The sequence below is a fragment of the Bufo gargarizans genome, chromosome 4, assembly GCF_014858855.1.
Source record: "Bufo gargarizans isolate SCDJY-AF-19 chromosome 4, ASM1485885v1, whole genome shotgun sequence".
NCBI lineage: Eukaryota > Metazoa > Chordata > Amphibia > Anura > Bufonidae > Bufo > Bufo gargarizans.
Genome location: NC_058083.1, coordinates 363,071,139 through 363,094,330, shown reverse-complemented (window position 1 = coordinate 363,094,330; position 23,192 = coordinate 363,071,139). Strand labels below are relative to the sequence as shown.

The following is a 23,192-nucleotide window of genomic DNA, read 5'->3' as shown; positions in this document are numbered from 1 at the left end:
CAAAGGGCCCATAAGAAACTTTTCATTGACTTCAATTTAAAAATAAAATAAATAAATATGTACAGCTTGATCAATGCTGTTGGCACCAATAAAAAAACCAAAACTTCCAAGAAAAATAAAATACTCAATGAGCATATTATTAAAAAAAAACAAATATCGTACTCCATACGCATTCATATACATTTTCATGTACTCATTTCACAAACTGCTCATAACCACGCCCTCATACATAAAAACTGAATTGCAGTCACAGCTCTGCTAAAAAACCTCCATCAGTCTTCACACATATTTGCCTCAATTACAACTCAAAGCCACACCCATTCACATTCCACTGAATCATTTATGTCTTCCAATCCACATTGTTTCATCCCAAAACTTGCAGCACAGACAAACACAGCTTTCCTGGAAACAGATAGCCACACCACACCTAGAATTGCTGATGGTCTGTCGCTGTAAGACAATATACATGTTAGAATCATAGTAATTTTGTTAAAAGCTGGATTTCCACAGTACACTGCTTGGGAAAGAAGAGAGAAAATTATTGAACAATTCTTTGTCTTGTATAATATATTACACATCACAGTCTGCATTATTCCCTCATTCCCTCCCATTTTTTTCCTTCGTCTGCTCCCCTTATCTCAGGAATGTTTCTGTTAAGGTGGGGGAAGTGAGTCTCTGTAGCTCACACTGGATACAACACCTATCCATTAACTGACCATCTTTTACTGCTGTAATCACTAGGATATTCCCTAGTTAAACACACACATTTTATTAGGGTAACAAAACTTAACTGGTTTGTTTCGGAACATTTAACACAAGCGCCGTTCTGATTGCAGACACTGGGGCACTTTCTTTCTTTCTTGTTAATGCCATCAATTAACATCCTGACACTGCTCTGTTTAGAACTCTTCCCCCCCCCCCCCCCCCCTTCCCCCTCAAAATCACGGGAGTTCTGATGCCCACAGTCTGTAAGCTCTAACTTCACAGATTCTTACAGCTCTTCATCCCTGTTGCCAGGGGGCGACCTCTGTCCGAGTCTACACTTTCTCTAACATTCTTTTTCACATTTTAACTTTCAATTCTTCCCTCACTACTAGCTAGGGGCTGTATTTTCTCCTTCATAATGCTGGGACTGACCGATATCAAAACAGTATTTCAGACTGCCACACACACACAAAACAGAGGAGTGATCAGCACCTTTTAGCCCTTTCTTCCGCAGACAAAGGATTCACCCTCCCCTCTGGTTGGCTCAAATCTGACTATCACGTCTGACTAGTCAGCCGGGACTCCCTGCACGTCTTCCCCAAAACCAGGGGTCAGGCGGACTCCGTCACATCTTCCTGGGGTCAGGTCAGGTAGAGAATATCACTGCAGTCTTCCCCTTGATCAAAAGATCATGAGGTTCTACCATCTTCCTAGGGTCAGGTCAGGTAGTCTCTGCAGTCTTCCATCAGATCAAAAGGTCATACGGCTCTACGCATCTTCCTGGTCAGGTCAGCCGGAGTTCCTTTGTCCCACACCTCGGCGCTACAGCGCCCCCTTCCCAACCAGGAGGTTACTGTCCCCTCCCTTTGTCTGTGGTTTTACCGTCTGTGCTCAACTCACTCCTCGCATAAATCACAGACACACACAAAACATATACACACCAGAGTGATCTATGATTTCAGACTATTGGTTCAATAGACTCCAAGCTTTCAGCATTACAGTCGACTACTATACTTACATCGGTACCACCTCACAGCAGACTCGGCTATCTGAGCATGACGAAGTAACTAGCAGAAAGGCAGATGAGATAAAAAGTTTTCTCACCTTTCTTTGAGGTTGCAATCCTCTCTCCTCTGCCGTTCGTCAAGCTCAGGGGCCCGTCTTGTCAGCTGTCTGATGCTACGTTCGCTCAGAATCTAATCTGGGGTGCCATTTGTTAAAACCACCCTAAATTAGGGCATTTTAGATACACTCTGGTGTTCCAGATCAATGTACCCCCCCCCCCCCCCCCCAGGAGTTAATATCCACGCGTGGCTGAGAGACTAGACACTGACACAGAAGTTGGTCAAAGCAATCTCTAACTTTATTACATGGGCTAAGCGTTTATGAATCTTCAGAAGAGGGCAGTCCTCTCTGAGGCTAAAACATTTTCATTGGTCAAAAAGGAAAAAGTGATAAGAGAAACAGAGATAACACTTCAACATCTGCGCAGTGAGTACCACTTTGGAATGTGAACTAATGTAAACATCTGGTTACCATCGCCATTTTGTAATGGAGTTTATTCTAACAAGAATACTGCCTACGTCATATGTGACACTTTAAAGAGGTGCTTCTCTATAGGCAGTGAAAAATATATACATATCATTAAGCCATATGATTGGCCTACGCATTCCACCACACTCTATTGAACACCTGTAGAAAGATGAGAAATCGGACATTTCCCACAGCACAGCTCTTTGCCCCCCTCTCTCTCTTCTCCAGTCTTGAAACAAAGAGGAGGGTGGGCACTTGGAAGTAGAAAAAGTTAACTCATTACAATCCTAGATATACAAAATATAGAATAAAATTCACACATCTTTAACAACTACATAGCACCATCTGTTCTGCAGTGGCTAAAGCTAGTAACTGCAGTTCTAAAGTAACAATCTCTGTCCACTGCACAGGCTCTGGAGCTACTACAGAACAGCTGATTGGAGGGGTTTTCAGTTCCCCACCAATCAGATACGGATGCCCTATCATGAGGATAGACCATACTTGTAAAGCAGTAGACAACCCTTTTTTTAACCCCTTAGTGACCACGCATGTGTATTTTTATGTCTGTCACTAAGGGGCCATAGCTGGGCCACCGCTTTTTTATGGCGGCCCAGTCTAAGCGCTCCACGGGTCCCCGCAGAGATGATTGCCGATCCGGGCTGTTAACACTTTACATGTAGCGGGCGCCATTGCCTGCGACATGTAAAGTGCTGACAGAGGCAGCAGACTCCCGCGAAAAACAAGCCCTCATAAAGCTATAGACAGAAAAAATTAAAAAGTTATAGCTCTTATGAACTGTTCATGTAAAATTCGTATGATATACACTTATAAAATTGAAATGTTAAATGTTATCTCAGTAATGTCTGAAACACTTTGCCAGGCTACCTAAACCTGAACTTTTTTCATGGTTTTCTACAGTTTAACAGATGAAAGCTCTATTCCCGCTTCTCAAGTAACTGAATTGGAGATGCCTGATGCTTTTGTTGGTACACCAATATTGAAATCCAAGAGAGACTCAAGGTTAGTGACAACTTTTAACACCACCTCAGTGGAGCTTCAGATTGGTCTGTGCAGAGCTGGAGAAGGACTCTCAGTTGTTTGAGCGTCGAGGCCTTCTCAAACCACTAATTGGTGAGGGTCCCAGTGACCAAGAGTTGGATAGCCCTTTTATTTAGACCACCCTCTTTAAAGAGAATTTGTCACCTAAAAATCAGTATTAAAAACTTTTTTTTGATACATATATTAAAACCTAACATACTGGGAATAAAGGACATTTATTGTGGTCTTAAAGGGATTGTCTAACTCCTATAACGACCCCCCCCCCCCCCCCCATGACTAGGCACCTTGTATAGTTTATACTTGCCCCAGCATCCTCTTCACTTCTGCTCCCCCCACAGCCGCTGTTGCAACTCCCCGTGCGTGACTTTAGGGAGGTTCGTCCCCGTCATGGCCTGCTATAACCTATATGAGGTGCCCAGGTATTAGGGGAGTCATTATAGGGGTTGGATAACCCCTTTAAGTATATATAGATACGAAGAGACTGCTATACAGACATTTACTGCCCTATTCCCATGGCTCGTTTAATAGGGTGGCTCCAAGATGTGGAGATGTTTGGGTGGTTTGCCCACAGCTAACAGGACTATCTGGACATTGCGAATATAACTGTTAATTAGGAACATCAATATAGTTATACACAATATCTTCTCCTGTATGTCGATAAAGGATATACCGTGGAAGGAACAAAAATAAAATTATATAACATTAATGTAACTAATCATCTCATTAACCTTTTTGCTTACTTGTATGCATTACAGGTTATTGGGCTCTCTTGTTCACCCTATCTTGGCAGAGCCTGCATTTGACGAAGATATTGCAAATGTCAGTTGTAAAACACCTTGCAGAGCTTCTGTCTTGCTGACTTCGAGTCCTGTTCAATCAAGTCTTCTCAAATCTACACAGTTAAAAAATCTTTCCAAAGCATCTGAATTTAACTTGTTGGAGACACCCCTTGTGGTAAAGGTACATACCTGTTTTATGTCATATAAACACGCTTTTGCATTCCAATAATTAAATTCCCACTATGAATGTTTAGGTTTTTTTTCTGCATCATATTTCCCCCCCATCCCCTGTCTTTATCAGACCTCATATCAGTCCCCCAATCATCATCATACCTTAGATGAGAAAATAAAACCTACCTGTCCTGCTCTGGACAGCACCTTCACTCTGGAGGTCATGCAAGCTTTTCCTGCTGCATTGTACTGTGATCTGACAGCACAACATGGTGCCCAGAGAAGACCAGGGAGCGGTGAGTGATAGCAGCACCACACTCACCGGTCAATAGTGGAAGTGCTCATTAGTATTCACTGTATAAGATGTACTAACATTTTCCTCCCACTTTGGGGGGGTTATAGAGCAAAAAATGTAAGTGTTACTTTGGCTTTTTCGCATCATAAGACTTGTATGTCACTGTGTTCACTGCTATTCAAATCCAATTGTATCTGGTTTCCTTTTTCTCCACAGAAGGCAAAAGCCTTACTGGCAAGCACAGGATCTTCGAGTTTTATTGCAGTCACTCCTCAATCTATTCTGCGGTCCAGTGCACACACAACTCCTTTGGCCTCTCCTTCAGTATCCCCTGGAAGATCAGTTACACCTCCTTTACGATCCAAGGAAATAAAAATTTCTTTTATCGAGCAGATTAGTAAAAAATATACCAAAGGGGTAAGTTTGCCAGCATGTATAGGAGATTGTATGAGACATTATTCAGTTTGTTTTGGGAACTTTAGGGGCCAGTTAAAACAAAGTCCCGGACAAGACCAGAAAATAAAGTTTTACTAATTATCAGTAATGTTTATCTTTCCTACAGATCTTGGCAACTGAGCTAGAAGAACCCACCGCCTCCCCTGTTCTAAGTTCTGGTCAAGAGACTATGTGGGCAGAGAGAGTGGCTATGCTTGCACAAAATAATGCTGCCACTGACATTGAAGAAATGGATGAGTCTTCATCCGGAATTCAAGATGGAAGCCCAAGCAAAATGGATGTCAGCAATGTGTCTGCAAGGTCTGACCAGACAACACTAGAGTTTCATGATGCGCCAACACCTGAGGACTTGGAGGATGAACTTGTTTTAACAACTAAACTTCATTCTTCAGTTAGCGATCAGCGGGTACAGACTGATATAGACAGTGTAGTAGTAACTGAAGATGTACAAGCAGCTATAGAAAGTCTGGAGAGACAACACAGAGGTATGTCACATCCAAAAATGTTATCTGTTCTGTTTTATCAAACATGCCTACATTTATGGTGTGTTGCGGCAAAACTGAATAGCATTAAAGGCATTCTCTCTCCACCATTTGTGGAGGTGTCTAGGGGTCGAGGGGACAGGAGTTAATGTAATTTAAGTCTACTGTTTTTCCTCTGCTGGAAGAAATACACTGCAACCAAAAATCTAACGTATTTTTTTCCGTGTCCATTATATATATTTTTGCAGCTCTTATGTGGAACCATTCACTTCAATGGGCCTGCAAAAAAAGCAATTACTCCGTGTGTATTCCTTTTCTATATGTCCGTGCGGCCATTCTGCAAAAAAGATAGAACATGTCCTATTCTTGTCCGTTTTGCAGACAAGTATAGGCATTGTTACAATGGATCTGCAAAAATAAAAATCGATGTCACACAGACGTCATACATATTTTGCGGACCACAAAATACATATGGTTGTGTGCATAAGCGCTAAGAGTACAAACTGGAAACTGTGCCATACTGGGTAGGACCAGCCTTTGGAGTTGCAAGTGCTCATACATAGTAACATAGTACATAAGGCCGAAAAAAGACATTTGTCCATCCAGTTCGGCCTGTCATCCTGCAAGTTGATCCAGAGGAAGGCAAAAAACCCCTGTGAGGTAGAAGCCAATTTTCCTCACTTTAGGGGAATAAAAATTCCTTCCCGACTCCAGTCAGGCAATCAGAATAAATCCCTGGATCAACGATCTCTCTCTAGTAGCTATAGCGTGTAATATTACACTCCAGAAATACATCCAGGCCCCTCTTGAATTCCTTTATTGTACTCACCATCACCACCTCCTCTGGCAGAAAGTTCCATAGTCTCACTGCTCTTACCGTAAAGAATCCTCTTCTATGTTTGTGTACAAACCTTCTTTCCTCCAGACGCAGAGGATGTCCCCTCGTCACAGTCACCGTCCTGGGAATGAATAGATGATGGGATAGATCTCTGTACTGACCACTGATATATTTATACATATTAATTAGATCTCCTCTCAGTCGTCTTTTTTCTAAAGTGAATAACCCTAATTTTGATAATCTTTCAGGGTACTGTAGTTGCCCCATTCCAGTTATTACTTTAGTTGCCCTCCTCTGGACCCTCTCCAGCTCTGCTATGTCTGCTTTGTTCACTGGGGCCCAGAACTGTACACAGTACTCCATGTGTGGTCTGACTAATGATTTGTAAAGTGGTAGGACTATGTTCTCATCACGGGCATCTATGCCCCTTTTGATGCAACCCATTATCTTATTGGCCTTGGCAGCAGCTGCCTGACACTGTTTTTTGCAGCTTAGTTTGCTGTTTATTAAAATTCCTAGATCTTTTTCCATGTCAGTGTTAACAAGTGTTTTACCATTTAATAAGTACGGGTGACTTGCATTATTCCTTCCCATGTGCATAACTTTACATTTGTCAGTGTTAAACCTCATCTGACACTTATCTGCCCAAGCCTCCAATCTATCCAGATCGCTCTGTAGTAGTATACTGTCCTCTTCAGTGTTAATTACTTTACACAGTTTAATGTCATCTGCGAAAATTTATATTTTACTATGCAAGCCTTCTACAAGATCATTAATAAATATATTGAAGAGAATAGGGCCCAATACTGACCCCTGAGGTACCCCACTAGTGACAGTGACCCAATCTGAGTATTTACCATTAATAACCACCCTCTGTTTTCTATCATTGAGCCAGTTACTTACCCACTTACAGACGTTTTCTCCCAGTCCGAGCATTCTCATTTTATATACTAACCTTTTATGTGGTACAGTGTCAAATGCTTTGGAGAAGTCCAGATACACGACATCCATTGATTCGCCGCTGTCAAGTCTAGAACTTACCTCCTCATAGAAACTGATTAAATTTGTTTGACATGACCGATCCCTCACGAAGCCATGCTGATATGGCGTTATTTGCTTATTTCCGTTGAGATGCTCTAATATAGCATCTCTCAGAAAACCTTCAAACAGTTTACCCACAACAGATGTTAAACTTACCGGCCTATAGTTTCCAGGCTCTGTTTTTGGACCCTTTTTGAATATTGGCACCACATTTGCCATGCGCCAATCCTGTGGGACATTCCCTGTCAATATAGAATCTGCAAATATCAGAAATAAGGGTCTGGCTATGACATTGCTTAATTCCCTTAGGATACGGGGGTGTATGCCATCCGGTCCTGGCGATTTGTCTAATCTTTTTAAGTCGCTGATGTACTTCCTCCTGGGTCAGACAGGACACTTTTAATGGGGAATTTATTTCAACATTCGGCATGTCATCTGACAGTTTATTTTCCTCAGTGAATACATTGGAGAAAGCAGCGGGTCCTCAAGCCTGCTGCTCATTCCCCCACCTCTGGAAGAAACGGAGGAACAGTGGATCTTAAATCTGTTACCCACCAGCTACAGTGTCACTTTGGCTACTACTAAGTTTTCCCCTCCCCCACCATGTTACCAATGTAGCTGCCCTCCCCAAGGGGCAGCACACTGAGATAGGTGACACTGCTGGAATCGGGGTGGCCAGAAACCGTCTGGGTAAGTATATTACCTACCTTCCCTGCTGGTATTGCCTGTGCCTGAGCCCACCTTCTTCTGTGTTCTCTAAGTGAACACAGGAGAAGGGGGGGGCCCCATCCACGCCCTGCGAGCCAGTCCCGGCTGTCGGATGTCTCCTTGGGCGGCCACCGCTTTTTTGCTCGAGGCTTCGGCACGCCCACTCCCTGCCTCCTTCTTTCCCAGTGCACTCCGCTCCCTCCCTACATCGCCGCCCCAACCGGAAGGTCTTCCGGTCGGCCCGCCTGTACTCAAGGCGAAGCCTTGCCCCACCAGCTGCCCAGTATGCTCCGCCCCTGCCTTCTGCTTAACCACTTCCTTGCCTCAGTACTACTGTGCGGAGGAAAGTGCTTACTGGGCTCTCTGCTGCGGCTTACAGTGCTGGCCATTAGTACAGACTGTGGGTTCAGTTCCCCTAGATCTGTTTTGTTAGAATAAGGGTCCATTCACACATCCGTATGTGTTTTGCATATCCACAAAACACAGACACCGGCAATGTGCGTTCTGCATTCTGTGGACCGCACATCGCCGGCACTATAATAGAAAATGCCTATTCGTTTGCGGACGAGAATAGGACCTGTTCTATATTTTTTTTTTGGAACGGAAGTGCGTATCCACATTTCCAGATCTGGGCAGCACATCGTGTGGCCCCATAGAAATAAATAGGTTCGCAATTCCGTTCCGCAAAATGCGGAACGGAATTGCGGACATGTGAATGGAGCCTTAAGCTGTATGTAAAAAACAAATTATCTTATTAACCCTTGGAGCTATCTTGTCATTCTGGACCTAGTTCCCACACTGTTCTGTAGGCAGAATTTTTTTTACCCTACCGCTGTATACATACGTCCTATAGCATAAGCAGAAACCTGGCACCACAGCTGGATACCGCACTCCTGTAGCTTACCCTCCTCCTAAAGGCGGAGTAGTTACACTACCACTGAATTCCGTGAGTTTTGTCACATTCCCTTCCCTCCTTAGGCGAAATATGTGCGCTCACCACTGGACCCTGTACATTCTGTAGCATACCCTCTTTCCATAGGTGGTGTAATTGCCCTTGCACTGGATGCCGTACAGCCTGTAGCATTTCCCTCCTTCCATAGGTGGGGTACTTGCACTACCACTGGCTGCTGTACAGCCTGTAGCATTACCCTCCTTCTATAGGCAGAGTAATTGTCCTTGCACTGGATGCTGTACAGCCTGTAGCATTACTTTCCTTCCATAGACGGAGTAATCGTCCTTGCACTGGATACTGTGCAGTCTGTAGCTCTAGCCTCTTTCCTAGGCGGTGTACTTGCTCTACTACGGGATACTGTACAGCCCATTGCATTATACTCCTTACATAGGCAGCGTCATAGCACTACCTCTGGATACTTTACAGCCCGTGCCGTTACTCCCCTTCCGTAGGATGAATTGCACCCCCACTGGGTTCTGTGCTGCCTGTAGCATTGCCCTCCTTCCTTAGGTGGAGTAATTGCACTTCCACTGGGTACTATATGGCCCGTAGCATTATCCTCTTTCCATGGGCAGAGTAATCTATCGGCGGAGTGTTTACATCCCATTGGTTCCTATATGTACGCTTGCATTGCCCTCTTTCCATGGGCGGGATGTTTACACCACCACTGGATACTGTATATCCGGTAGCGTTGCCCTCCTTCCAGAGGCAGCGTAGTTGCACTACCACTGGATTCTATGCTTCTGGTAGCATTAGCCTCCTTCCGTAGTGGGAGTATTTGCACTTACTCTGGGTACTGTACATTCTGTAGCATTACCCTCCTTTTATAGAGTAATTGCTCCTTCGTTAGGTGGCGTACTGCACTTCCATTGGATACCATACGTCCTGTTACATTAACCCCTCTGTAGGCGGAGCAATTACACTAATACTGGATATCATCTGTCCGGTTTGCTTTTCCCCTTCTATTGGGGGATTAGTTGCACCACAATTGCGTGCTAGAGATCCTGTAGCATTACCCTCCCCTTATTGACGGAGTAGTTGCACAACCAGTAGTGCTTGCACTACCAGTGGACCCTGTACATCATCTTTTCGGTTCCCCTCTTTCTGTCAGCGGAGTAATTCCACTACCACTGGAAACTGTTCCTCCTACTACATTATCTGCCTTTCTTGGGTGAATTAATTGCTTCAACATTGTCTACTGCGACTACTCTCATTTGTTCCTTGCTGCATTGCATCCCTTTCCATGGGTGGCCTATTGGCGAGACATGGTACCTACAATCATTGGCACGCCCGGCATCCACACTCCTTCGGTAGGTGGAACGTCTGCTCTGATTGCCAGTTTTTTTCCTTCTCAGGTGGAGTGTTGCGCCAACACCAATTCTTGGTGGCTATTGCTGTTGTCCTCCTTTTTAAGGTGGAGTCTCTCCTTTGACCCTAGAGGCCATAGTTGTTGCTATTGCCTCCGCCCTGTGAGGCATTCTTTGCGCTACCTATAGATATTCTGGCTATTCCGGTTCCATGGGTACCACTGTGTGAATTTTTACATTCATCCTTCAACTGCAGCTTATGTGACACATAGGCAGGGGACACTACATTTATGGTTTTCTCCATATCCCCTTCCTCCATGTGGAGTATTGGCCCTGGCATTCCGGCGGTATCTACACAGTATTCATCCTTCTAGGCATGGTGCCTTCTCGCTAATTGTAGTGATCATGTCTACGTTTCCTTCTTCCACAGGGGGCACTTTGCTATGTTCTGTCATGCCATGCTGCGGCTGAGGGGTTTGCTCACTTCTGCTGGGCATTAGTACGTTTTCTGTACCTGGTATAACCTACCAATTTCTATGACACTGGCTTGGCACCTTGTTCCCTTTACATGTACCGCATTGCCTCTACAGTCTACTACGGTGACAGCCTCAGCATTCCCTCCTTGTGGAGTTTGGGTATGCACTTATTCAGTTTGCATATGTGAGTTGTCAACATGGCTCCCCTCACCGGGTCGAGCGGTCGTACTGCTCTTGTCACCCCTAAGTGCTGGTTTTCTATTAAGCCTCATCGGCTGCTTCTACTTCTCTCCTTACGCAGGGCGAGTAGTTGTTCTCCCCTACATACTGTTACTGCCCCCTTTCATGTGCCCCCTTTCTGCTGTGGGGTGCCTGCGCGGGTGGTGTTGGTTCTGTTACCAGTTTATTCTGGGGCTTTGTGGTGTTCGGGGTCCACACTCCCTTCCTCGCACAGTATTTTTCCTATATCTGGTTCCTGTCTGCAGCTTCCGACTAGGAACAGTTAAGACCGCCTTCCATGGAGTATTAGAATGCTTCACTCCTCTCTTGTTCTGGAATTTAAGGTCCTCATCTACATGCCTCTGCTTACCACATTGGTGTTTTCCTGGGGGAACATTCTTATGAAGAAACCCTTTTGGCCGTAGGTCTGAAGGGGACGTGTTTGATCCTGGGAGGACACTCTTTCCCTGTCAGGTTACTCCCCAATTATTTTTTTGTCAGTTTTGGGTCAGTTCCACTAGCTTGTTCCCTTTGGGTTTCTTCACTCCCTCAATTTTTTCTTGTGGGCCATTCTCATGCCTGACTTCCAGGTTCTCTATCCCTAACTTGTTCGTCATGGCCCCGCTGGAGTGTTGTTCTCTTCTGGCAGTCCGATATGGTGTGTGTGGCCTTGCCTTCTTGTGGGGCCTTTGCCTCCCAACTTCTTCCCAGTTTTGCCACATCCCCAGTTCTTTGGCCCGCAATATCCAGACGCTATTTTCAGTTTGTTGTCTTCCAATCGGTATTCCACTAAGTGTTGTATATTATTTTTTTTAACTTGGGGTTTTGATCCAAGTTAAACTTGGGGTTTAGCAGACTTCTGAATCCAGGCTACGTATTTCTCTCCTGTATCTTCCGCATTCACTCCATTTGTTCTGGTGACTGACTTACCTTCATTCTTGTCCATCTTGTGGCTATACTGTTTGCTCTCCACTTCTTCTGAAGTACAAGTCGTGACTTATATTCCCTGGGCTGTTCTTTTTCTGCCCAGCCGGAGCCTCTGCGTATTCAGCTGCTCTCTGGATGGCCTTCCATGGAATAGGTCTTCCTGTCCCTTTTCATGGTTCCTGGTGTCTTTCCCCCGCATTTCTGTGCGGGGCTTTATGACTGGCCTTGGATTCGTTCTGTTCTTGTTCCCTCCCCATAGTACTGCTCTTTAACGTCCCATGGTCTTCTGTGTCCCACCCAATGATACGACCGAGAAAATAGGATTATTATTATTTATTTTATTTTTTGTTCTTACCTGTAAAATTATTTTTTCACTGAGTTCATTGGGGGGACACAGCTCCCACCCTGTATATACATTGCTGGTTCTCCTAGATGGGTACTTTTTCTGATTCTTGATGATCCATCTCCCGTATTCTTCCTTTTTAGTGATTTCTGTTGACTTTTTTGCTTAGTGTCACCTCCTAGTGGCAGCAGCTATACCCATGGTCTTCTGTGTCCTCCAATAAACTCAGCGAGAAAATGATTTTACAGGTAAGCACAAAAAATCCTATTTTTGCTCAAATTAGGCTACTTTCACACTTGCGCTTGATCGCATCCGTTCTGAACTGATCCGATCATATTAATGCAGACTGAGGCTCCGTTCAGTACTGATCCGTCTGCATTAATAACTTAGAAAAATTTCTAAGTGCGCAAGATGCCTGAGCGGATCCGTTCAGACTTTCAATGTAAAGTCAATGGGGGACGGATCCGCTTGAAGATTAAGCCATATGGTGTCATCTTCAAGCGGATCCGTTCCCATTGACTTACATTGTAAGTCTGAACGGATCTGCTCGCCTCCGCCCGGCCAGGCGGACAGCTGAACGCTGCAAGCAGCGTTCAGCTGTCCGCCTGGCCGTGCGGAGGCGAGCGGAGCGGAGGCTGAACGCCGCCAGACTGATGCAGTCTGAGCGGATCCGCTCCATTCAGACTGCATCAGGGCTGGACGGAGGCGTTCGGGTCCGCTCGTGAGCTCCTTCAAACGGAGCTCACGAGCGGACCGACGAACGCTAGTGTGAAAGTAGCCTTATAAGTCGTATCTTCCCACACAAGGCTGCCTCATTAAATGGGCCCCTACAATAACAGAGGGGTTTTCCAGGAATTTGCTATTAGTGGCATACTGGCCAACCAGAGTGCAGCTGGAGGTGCCATATCAAATGCACAACATGCATCAGGTAGCTTGAAAAGCAGTAGCCCAGGAATTGACAGATCTGAAGATAAGTGTTCTGTTTCTTCCCCAAGTGCTTTATTTTTCCTTCAACAGGAGAGCCACTGTAACTATGGCAGGCCTGGAAGGCTTCTTAAGGCCCCAAGCTACCATGGCAACCAAACGGCTCTCGCAGTCCTATCACCGGAAGCATGTAGCTGTCTTCAGTCACTGACTCTTCTAGGGAATGTCTGCTGTGTAAAACAGCAGGCACCTGACATTCATCGAGATTGGTGCTTTCTGTGCTTGATATCCCCTGTGTTGCCAGAGGATGTGCCTAATTTTTGAGCTGCAGTAAATTCCTGGCTTCATTTGCACCAGAAAACTTGTGTACATGAAGATAAATTTATCTTGTTGGTCACGCCCGCTTTTGGGCAAGTGGCGAGGGCAGTGTAAAAACAGGCCTTTTGTAATTTTTTTTCAAAAAGTTGCATTCAAAAAGTCACACACAGCTTGGAGATGATTAATGTCCCCCGTATGAATGACGCCCACTCACTTCCGGTATTGGAATCGCATGTGCGTTCCACCTGGCGCCGCGTGCGTTCCAAGTACCGAAAGTGGTGCTGTGTTCGATACCAGGGCAGTCATAGGGCCATCCAGGAGGTGGGGTTTACTTCTAGGTGCCAAAAACAGGTATTTGAATCATCTATCTAGTAATACCAATGCACTTTGATACCAGGAGGTCTGCTATATAATGATCAGAAATTTGCCCTCTAATATCAGATGGGCGATTAATGGAACCTGCAACAATTGATCATCTATCCTGAGTCCCCTGATGAACCAGTCTTTACAATTTCTGGGGAAACGCGTCGGGACAAACTGCTAATAAGGGACGAACATCAATAACCCTTACATGCAGGGTGGTAATAGGCGACAGCGAGGGCTTAGCCACCTAGAGGTGGGGTCGCCCCTTTCGGGGCGGGTGCTCCGCCTGTAGGCAGGGGTACATTGAGGGGCGTATTAGGGATTTTGTTCCCCTCTTCTCCACCACCTCTTTCACCGTATGGTCAGGTCCACAGACATCTAACTGTAAGTTGCCATTATTTTTTATATACATCGGACTGCACTATCCTGATACGTGCAAAGTAAGGCCTGATCTATTTATTTGATGTAGCCTTACACTCATACTAAGATGGGGTAATATTTTAACCAACGTTAGTAAAAGTTGTGTGTTAAATGAAGTCATTTCTCTCTGTGATTTATTATATTAATACTTTTCGTAACCCTATAATACCACTGTGATTTGTTTAATCTCCCCCATTGTCATAAGAATGTATGCTCTAGAGTTAATACATTGGCAATGCTAGTAGTTATTAAAACAACCTGTCTGGAGAGGTGACAAGGACCTAATTTATTGATTTGTTATGTTTTTAATTCATTATTTTTTTTTTCTTCAGACAATGTAATTACAGAAGATCCTTTTGTGCATGAAAGTGAACCAGAAGTACCACAGAAGTTACCAGTAGTCCAACAAGACCCTGATATGCTGGTTGACAGGTACCAGTACATAATCATAATTGATATAGTCTACACAAGGCATGCTCAACCTGCGGCCCTCCAGCTGTTGTAAAACTACAACTCCCACGATGCCCTTCTGTAGGATGATAGCTGTAGGCTGTCAGGAGATGATGGGAGTTGTAGTTTTGCAACAGCTGGAGGGCCGCAGGTTGAGCATGCCTTGTCTACACTATCTGTTTTTATTTTATGATTGTAGATTTTTATTCTATTTTCTGAGCCGAAAAGTTTGCTGTGGAAAATGTAAATGAATGGAAATAAACAAATGTAAAGCTTTGCAAATCGATAGGCCTATATTTTATTCACACTAGAACACCTATGTGTTGAAAGTGAGACATTTTACTATTTCATGAAAAATTTAGAACTTGATAGCAGAAAGCATCTCCCAAAAAGTTAGTGAAGGGCCATGTCTACCATTGTGTAGCATCCCCTCTTTTAATAGTCTGTAAATGTTTAAGAAATGAGGAGGCCAGTTGCTGGAGATTTAGGAGAGCAGTGCATTATTGTCTGATGTAGAATTCCTGCTGCTCCACAGACCTTGTCTTCGTTGGATTTTTTTTGTTCCATGGTGCTCCACAATTTTTAGATGCAGTTTTCTCGCCCATATTCCTTGGGGGACACAAAAGACCTTGGGTATAGCTCAGATCCCTAGGAGGCGTGACACTAAGTTAAAACTGTTAAGCCCCTCCTCCAGCAGCTATACCCTCAGCCTGGAGAGAGAGACTGCCAGTGTCCAAGGAGGCAAGACATTCCCTGCTCCGCAGGGCTGCTTCTTCCTTGCCATTTTAATTTTAATTTAATTTTTTTAATTTTAATTTAATTTTTGTTCCTTAGAGTTACCAGAGACACCTGGACCTCTCTGCTCTCCCGGGGTCGAGCTGCGCCAGTGCCGGTCACCCGCACTGCTGCCTCCCCCACAGAAGACAAGGTGGACCAGGGCAGCCCAGCTCCCCTGCATCCTGCCAGCGTAAGGGTCGCCCGCACGCCAAGTCCCTTGCCCAGCTTCCTGCCACTGGGGCGACCCTGCTAGAATAGACCGAGGGTGAAGACAGCTGATGGAGAGGGGTGGCTGCTCCAGCCTCTAAGCTCCCCCTCCCTTCATCGTTAGCGCTCTCTGCATGTCAGTACGCCTACCTTCGGGGCCTGGAAGTTAGTGCTAGGGGCAGGCAGGGGTTTTCTCTTATCTTTCATTCCCCATCTTACTTGCTCAGTCGGATTCCGGCGGGCTGCTGTCTTCCATCGCTGGCTCCACATGTCCGGCTCTCTCCATTAAAGGCGGCACCTTAAGTGTTACTATTTAAGCAGGCCTCTAAAGTTTTTCCTCTCCATGCCGATTTTTCTTCGGTGGTCGCCAAGGCTTGGGCTCGCACTGACGCCCCCTTTACCACCCCAAGAAGCTGGACATATGCTATCCCTTTCCAGCTGATTGTGTGGCCACATGGGCGTCCCCGACTAAGGTTGACCCTCCCGTGGCCCCTTGTCTAAAAACACAGCTATTCCTGTACAAGATGACTGCACACTTCAGTCCTCTGAGGACCGTCGTACAGAGTCCCTCTCCAAAGCCATCCTTGCTGCCTCGAGTTCGACTGGTATTTGCATCCGCCTGGGCAGGTAAAGTGGTCTCCGAATGGGGTTTTCAGCTGGAACAGGAATTGGGGTCAGACGTCCCCCATACAGGACCTCCATTCCTTGGCTGAGCTGATGGTTGTGAGGCCTCTCTTGATGCGGGGGCCCCTCATAGCGCACTCCTCTGCCCTGGCCGTTTCCGTCAGGAGGGAGCTTTTGGCTGAAGGTTTGGGCGCTGGACTGCCATTTGCGGGTTCCTGTTTATTTGGGACCCGTTTGGACGAACTTATTTTGGAGGCCAGGGTGGCAAAAGCACCCACCTTTCCCAGTCCAGGCCGAAGAGCGCCCCTCGAGGCTGCTCTGGTTCATCCCGTTTTTGGTCCTTTCGCAAGCCCTCCGGGCCTCGAACCGCGGACAGTTCCTCCCAGGATAGATGTAAGAATCCCTTTTTCCGGGCACAACCCACCTGGCGCAAGTCTCAGCCTGCGCGCCCTTCCATGGCCCAGCAGCCCTCCGCCTGAAGGTGCGCCCACAAGGGTGGGGGGGCCACCTCCTCCTCTTCAGGTATGTCTGGTGGGCTCACGTCTCCGACGCCTTGGCGCTCAAAATTGTATCCTCTGGATACAAAATCGAGTTGGCGTCCCTCCCTTGGATTGTTTCTTCCGGTCCTGTCCTCCGCGGGACCCCGAGTGGGCGGCCGCCTTCTCCGCTGCCATTCACTCACTTGTGGACAAGGGAGTCATTGCTCCCGTGCCTCCGACAGAGAGGTTCAAAGGGTTCTACTCGAACCTCTTTGTGGTTCCCAAAAAGGAAGGTTCAGTGCGGCCGATCTGAAGCCTGAAACAGCTGAATCGGCTTCTCAGTCTTTAGAGATTCCGGATGGAGTCCCTCCGATCCGTGGTGGCCTCTGTGGAGAAGGGGGATTTTATGTCTTCAATCGACATACAGGACGCCTACCTTCACGTTCCGGTCGCTCTGTCATCGCTTCCTTCACTTCGCCCACCCCTTTGGTCAGTTTGTCGCCCGCTCCTTTGGTCTGGCGATTGCTCCTCGGGTGTTCACCAGTATCCTGGCCCCTGTCCTGGCCTTGCTCCGCTCCAGGGGTGTTTTTCTGCTACCTAACTTGGACGACATTCTCGTCAAGGCACCTTCCTTTTCTCAGGCATCCGACAGCGTGGGTCTCACTCTGGAGACCTTGACGCGGTTTGGTTGGCTTCTCAATCTTCCCAAGTCTTCTGACCCCCTCAAGATGGTTGATCTCCCTGGGGATGCTCCTGGATACAGAGGCGGAGGAGGTCCGTCTTCCGACGGACAAGAGTCTGGCCCTCCACCGGTCAATTCGCAGTAGTCTTCTCCACCACTGTCCGTCCCTCCGATCCAGCGGATATTGGGGAAAATGGTCCCCTGCTTCGAGGCAGTTCCATTTGCGCACTTCCATTCCTGCATCTTTTAGAGGGCGATCCATTCGTCCTGGGACAGGTCACCGAAGAGTCTGGCCTGGCCTTTTCATCTACCTCCTCGAGCTCGGGCCTCCCTCCGTTGGTGGTTGGGGACCCCTCTCCAGGGAAAATCCTTCAAACCCAACCCAAACCCCCCCCCCACCCCGGTCCATCCACTTGGTCTCTATCGGAATCCAAACTTCTGGAGTTGAGGGTGATTCTCCTGTCCCTCAGACACTGAGACATTCTCCCCTTCTAAAAGGCCACCCGTCCGGGTTCAATCAGACAATGCCACAGCTGTGGCGTACATAAACCACCAGGGGTGCACTCGCAGCAATGCGAGAGGTTACCCTCATTCTCTTTTGGGCGGAAGCTCGCGTTCCGGCCTTGTCGGCAATTTATATTCCAGGGGTGGACAACTGGGCGGCGGACTTCCTCAGCCGGACCACTATCGACCCGGGTGAGTGGTCTCTACACCCGGCCGTGTTCGAGGCCATTTGTCTTCGTTGGGGTCGCCCGGATGTGGACCTCATGGCCTCCAGGTTCAATCTCAAGCTCCCCACCAGGCAAGGGATCCGAGGGCGTCCGGAGTAGACGCCCTCGTTCTTCCGTGGCACCAGTTCTCCCTTCAGTATGTCTTTCCGCGCATTCCCCTCCTACCTCGGGTTCTTCGGAAGATTGCAGCAGAGGGCATTTCCACGATCCTGGTCGCTCCAGATTGGCGTCGCCGGTCTTGGTACGCCGACCTGATGCTGCTCCTGGGAGACGCGCCATGGCCGCTGCCTCTCAGGGAAGATCTTCTCTCTCAGGGACCGATCTTCCACCAGCATTTAGGGTCTCTGTTTAACGGTGTGGCTATTGAGACCGTCGTTTTAACGCGACGGGGGTTTTCCTCGGATGTGATCTGTGCCTGAAAGCCTGCCTCATCCAGGATCTACTATCTGACTTGGACGGCTTACTTGGGATTCTGTGAGGCTCTGTTTTTCACTTCCCATGGTTGTGTCTTTACTCCAGTCCGGTCTGGGGCTGGGCCTGAGTTCTATGAGGGGTCAGGTGTCTGTGCTGTCTATCCTCTTCCAGCGTCCCCTGGCCCTCTGGGGCCTGTCAAGACACTCCTCCAAGGGGTGGTGCTCTCGGCACTCCAGGCTGCCCCCTTCGAGCCATGCCAGTAAAATCTTTCTCACTCTTCCTTGGGGGATACAGCACCCTCCCTTCATTGATTGGTTTCTACACGGTTATGGACTTGGTTGGGTAGTTGACTTCATTCCGCTGTTAGTCGTTGCCTTTTGTTCACTACTTGGACACGCAACTGGCAGTCTCTCTCCAGGCTGAGGGTATAGCTGCTGGAGATGGGGCTTAACAGTTTTCACTTAGTGTCACGCCTCCTAGGGAGCTGAGCTATACCCAAGGTCTTCTGTGTCCCCCAAGGAAGAGCGAGAAAGAGATTTTACTGGTAAGTTCTATAAAAATCTCATTTTTCGCAGATTGGTGAACCTCTGCCTATCTTTGCTTCTGAGAAACTCTGCCTTTTTAACATGCTCTTTGACCCAAGTCATGTGACTTGATAGCAATTTTTTTTTTTTAGCACCACTTAGTTTTCCAGCCTTTTGTTGACCCGTCCTATCTTTTTTGCAATGTGTTGCTTCCATCAAGCTCTGAGTTAATTTTTTTCATGAAATGGTCAACATCTGATATGTGATTTATTGTGAATAAAATATCCATCTCTTGAGAACTAGAAATCATTTGCATTCGGTTTTTATTTACATATTACACAGCATCTTAACTTTGTTGGGGTTGCACTAAAAGGATATGTTAGGGGAGTGGACAGGTACTCGTCTGTAGCCTTTCACTGCCAAGTGTTTGTCAAAATTGTGAAAATTTCCAATGTAAAGTTTAAAAAAAACAACACATTTTCTAAAGTAGATACTTGACAAATTGTGAAAATACCACCCAGGCGCCGGGCTCTTCATAACTTCGCCGGACCCTCCGGCAGTTTTAAATGTAAGACTGCTTCCTTGCTGCCTTACATTTAGACCTTTTTCTATGCCTGAAACATGCATAGAAAATGACAACTGAGACTGACCTGCCTCCCTTATCCCCTTTCCTGCCCACTTTTTTAGACCTGGCATGAGCGGGGAAAAGTTGCAGATTGCAGCACAACCAACCGTTGTGCCTCAATCTGCACCTGAAATATGCCTAATATAGACCTATTTCGGCTTCATAAATGACCCCCTTAATAAGTACCCTGCTTGCTTCTGTCAATGTACATGAGGCAGCAGTGTAGGGCCCTTTCACACAACCTTTTTTGGTGCTGTTTTTCACACCTTTTTCATGTTCAGAATCTGTGCAAAAAATGCCTTTTTAAAAACCCTCCTATTCATTTCAATTGGAACCAGAACTTACTTACTTTTTTTTCTTTTTTTTTTTTTTACATGCTGAAAAAAAGTGGAAGCAGAATCCGCACTGATTTTTCCATTGAAATGGATCGAAATAAAAAAAATAAAAATAGGGAGCAGCTTCACCATACTGTGTAGCCGTAATTTATGGCCGTGAGTCTGCAGGACTCATCTGTAAAATAATTCACCCATGCAGATATCCCTCTCCCCGCACCTCTCTGGTCTCTCTCATCCGTGCCCTAGGAAAGAAACATGCTTTGTGTATTGGGCTTCTGTCCCCCTTACGGTATTTTTACACTAGCGTTAGTTTTCCAGGTATTGAGTTCTGTATAAGGGGCTCAATACTGGAAAAAAAAAACACATCAGTTTTGTTCTAATGCATGCTGAATGGAAAGCATTCCGTTCAGTATGCATCAGCACATGTCTTCCGTTCCGTCCCTTTTACAATATTTTCTCCGGCCAATATTCCGGAACACTTGCCATTGAAATGGTACCACGTGTTCAGGAAATTGCCACATTGACTGATCCGGTTTTCTGTTCTGCACATTCGCAGACCCTTTAAAAATGTGGAAAAAAAAATATACCGGATCAGTTTTTCCAGATGACAATGCATTTGTCATCCGGAAACAAATGGTATCCATTTGCATACGGATTTCCGTATTCGGCAGGCAGTTCCAGCAACTGAACTGCCTGCTGGATTCTTCTAACGCTAGTGTGAAAGTACCCTTACTCTAGGAATTCTGTGCTCCAGAGAATACACTGAAATCAGAGATGAGCGTGTTTGGAGCAAGTGCAGTGTGACAACTCCAATAATGGTACTGGTAGCTACCATCTGCTAGTACATTAGAGCCGAGTAGGGCGCTCAGATGCTACGGAGCATGCGCTAGTGCTGTCCTAGTCAGCTCTATAGGGTTACTGAGAGGTGGCTGGGCTCTGAGCTACTGCGCATGCTCAAGCCTGTGTTCATCCTCCACGTGAAATGTCTATTAAGCAGCGCAAGCGCGACCACCGCTGCTGGACTGCAGCAGTGGCCATAACCATGGGCAACTGCAGATGTACAAGGAGAGCAGTCCTGGGTGGAAAGATCAGGAAATGTAAAAGACAGTATATTTTGAAAAATGAATTTATTTGCAAAAATTTATTTTATTGCAATGTCTTACATATTCAGTAAGATGTCAGAGATGGGAATACTCTATGGGGCCTTAAGCTGGGCTGCCGCTTTTTTACGGTGGCCCAGTCTAAGCACTGCACGGGTCTCCAATGTAGCAGGGACCCTGCTCTTACATGAGAGCCACGGTCCTGCTCTAACAGCCTGGAGCGGCAATAGTGCCGATCCTGGCTGTTTAGGTGCCCGGTATCGGCACCCTGCAATTGCATCTGCCGATGTGTGTAATGGCAGGCTTGGGGTCTTGGGAAGGCCCCAAGTCTGCCTCGAATAGTTTCTCTCTCTGGCGCAACCTGCTTGTAAGTGTTAGTATAGCATTGGCATTAAAATGCAATGAACTATAGGGATAATGCATTACATTTTAAAATCAGTCTGTCTGTTTTAGTCCCCTTGTGGGACTATTAAGTGGTTAAAAAAAACACCTGTATTAAATTAGTCATAAAAAAATATGCTTTTTTCCATTGAAAATACGCTTTTCAATAAAAAAAATTGCAAAAAATCTCCCCCATGTTTGGTATTGCCGTGTCCGTAACAACCCGGACTACATAAATATCACGTAAATTATCCCCTACCGTGAAAGCTGTAAGAAATAAACAATGACAGAATTGCTAATTTATTCTTAGTTGCCACCGAAAAAAACGTAGCAAGCGATCAAAAAGCGTAGTTTACTCCAAAATGATACCAACAAAAAATACAAGTCATCCCGCAAAAATAAAGACCTCACACAACTCCATAGAAAGAAAAATGAAAAATTAAGGGTCTTGGGAAGCGGCAATGCAAATTTTTTTTAACTGTTTTTCCCCCCATCTCCCACCCAATAAGAGTTAAAGGGAACCTGTCACCTCTACTATGCTACCTTCACTGAGAGTTTCTAAATGTTCATTGTGTTACCCTAAACATATATAAATTACACTTTTAATTTCATTTTTTTAATTTCAATTTAATTTCAGACTAATTCAATAAGTATTACGCATTTTTGCACTTCCCGCCTTTTATGCAAATTAACAGAAGTCATATCTTGTGTGAACAGAGAAGTCATCTTTTCAAGCTCTGACTCATCTCAGGTTAATTTGCATATGTATCAAATCGTTTTTTTTACACCATAAAAGCACACAGAGCTATGGAGACTGGGTATTGCAGATGTGCTAGCTGCTATCTAGCAACCCATTTCCTCAGCTCTGTACCCAAAGTCCAGGTGACAGGTTCCCTTTAATAAGAGTTAATGAGAAAGTTGTGTACCCCCAAAACTATAATTTTTCCCACAAAAAACAAGCCCTCATACAGCTATATAGATGGAAAAATAAAAAAGTTATTGCTTGGTCAGTAAGGCCCAAAACAGGCTGGTCACTAAGGGATTAAAGGGTAAATTCTTATTTTGTTATTTGACATCTCTCATACATCTTCTCTTTTGCAGTGTTGTAGCTCCAGTGGAAGACTGCACACAGGCTACTGAAGATGAGATGAAACCAGATTCCTCAACCTCTGTCTGTAAGTTCTGAATGCCGCGATGCAAAGATAGTGAAAATTGTACAATTGCTACATAAATAGTTTAGCATTTGCCTAAATAACCGGTGTCCATGTTTTTCACACCATTTTAGGTCCAGCATGATGTCTGTTTCCTGTTCCAAACAGAAATCCTGCATGTTTCAGCCATTGTAATTGATCTGCTGCAAAACCTTCAAATTAAAATCCAGTGTGTGAATGTGCACAATAGGGCTTGGTTCACATGTTAATTTATTTACTTTTTTAACTTGCAGTCACGTTTTACTGTAACTTTTACCCCCACAAAATATAAATTTGGCCTAAACTGTAGCCAAAATTTTGCATGTGAACCCTGCCTAAAGGGACACTAAAGGCCAT

At 45.8% G+C, this 23,192-nt stretch overlaps 1 protein-coding gene across 2 annotated transcripts in view; it reads left to right on the top strand.

Annotated features, from left to right (window-relative positions):
• Positions 1-23,192, top strand: part of AHCTF1 (AT-hook containing transcription factor 1) — a 253,355-nt gene that overhangs the window by 217,424 nt on the left and 12,739 nt on the right. For both annotated transcript variants that reach the window (XM_044290344.1, XM_044290343.1), the window contains exons 26-31: positions 3,157-3,258; positions 4,053-4,257; positions 4,759-4,959; positions 5,105-5,483; positions 14,649-14,748; positions 22,747-22,820. In XM_044290344.1, coding sequence (XP_044146279.1) covers positions 3,157-3,258; positions 4,053-4,257; positions 4,759-4,959; positions 5,105-5,483; positions 14,649-14,748; positions 22,747-22,820 — 1,061 coding nt within the window. The remainder of the gene's footprint in view (positions 1-3,156; positions 3,259-4,052; positions 4,258-4,758; positions 4,960-5,104; positions 5,484-14,648; positions 14,749-22,746; positions 22,821-23,192) is intronic.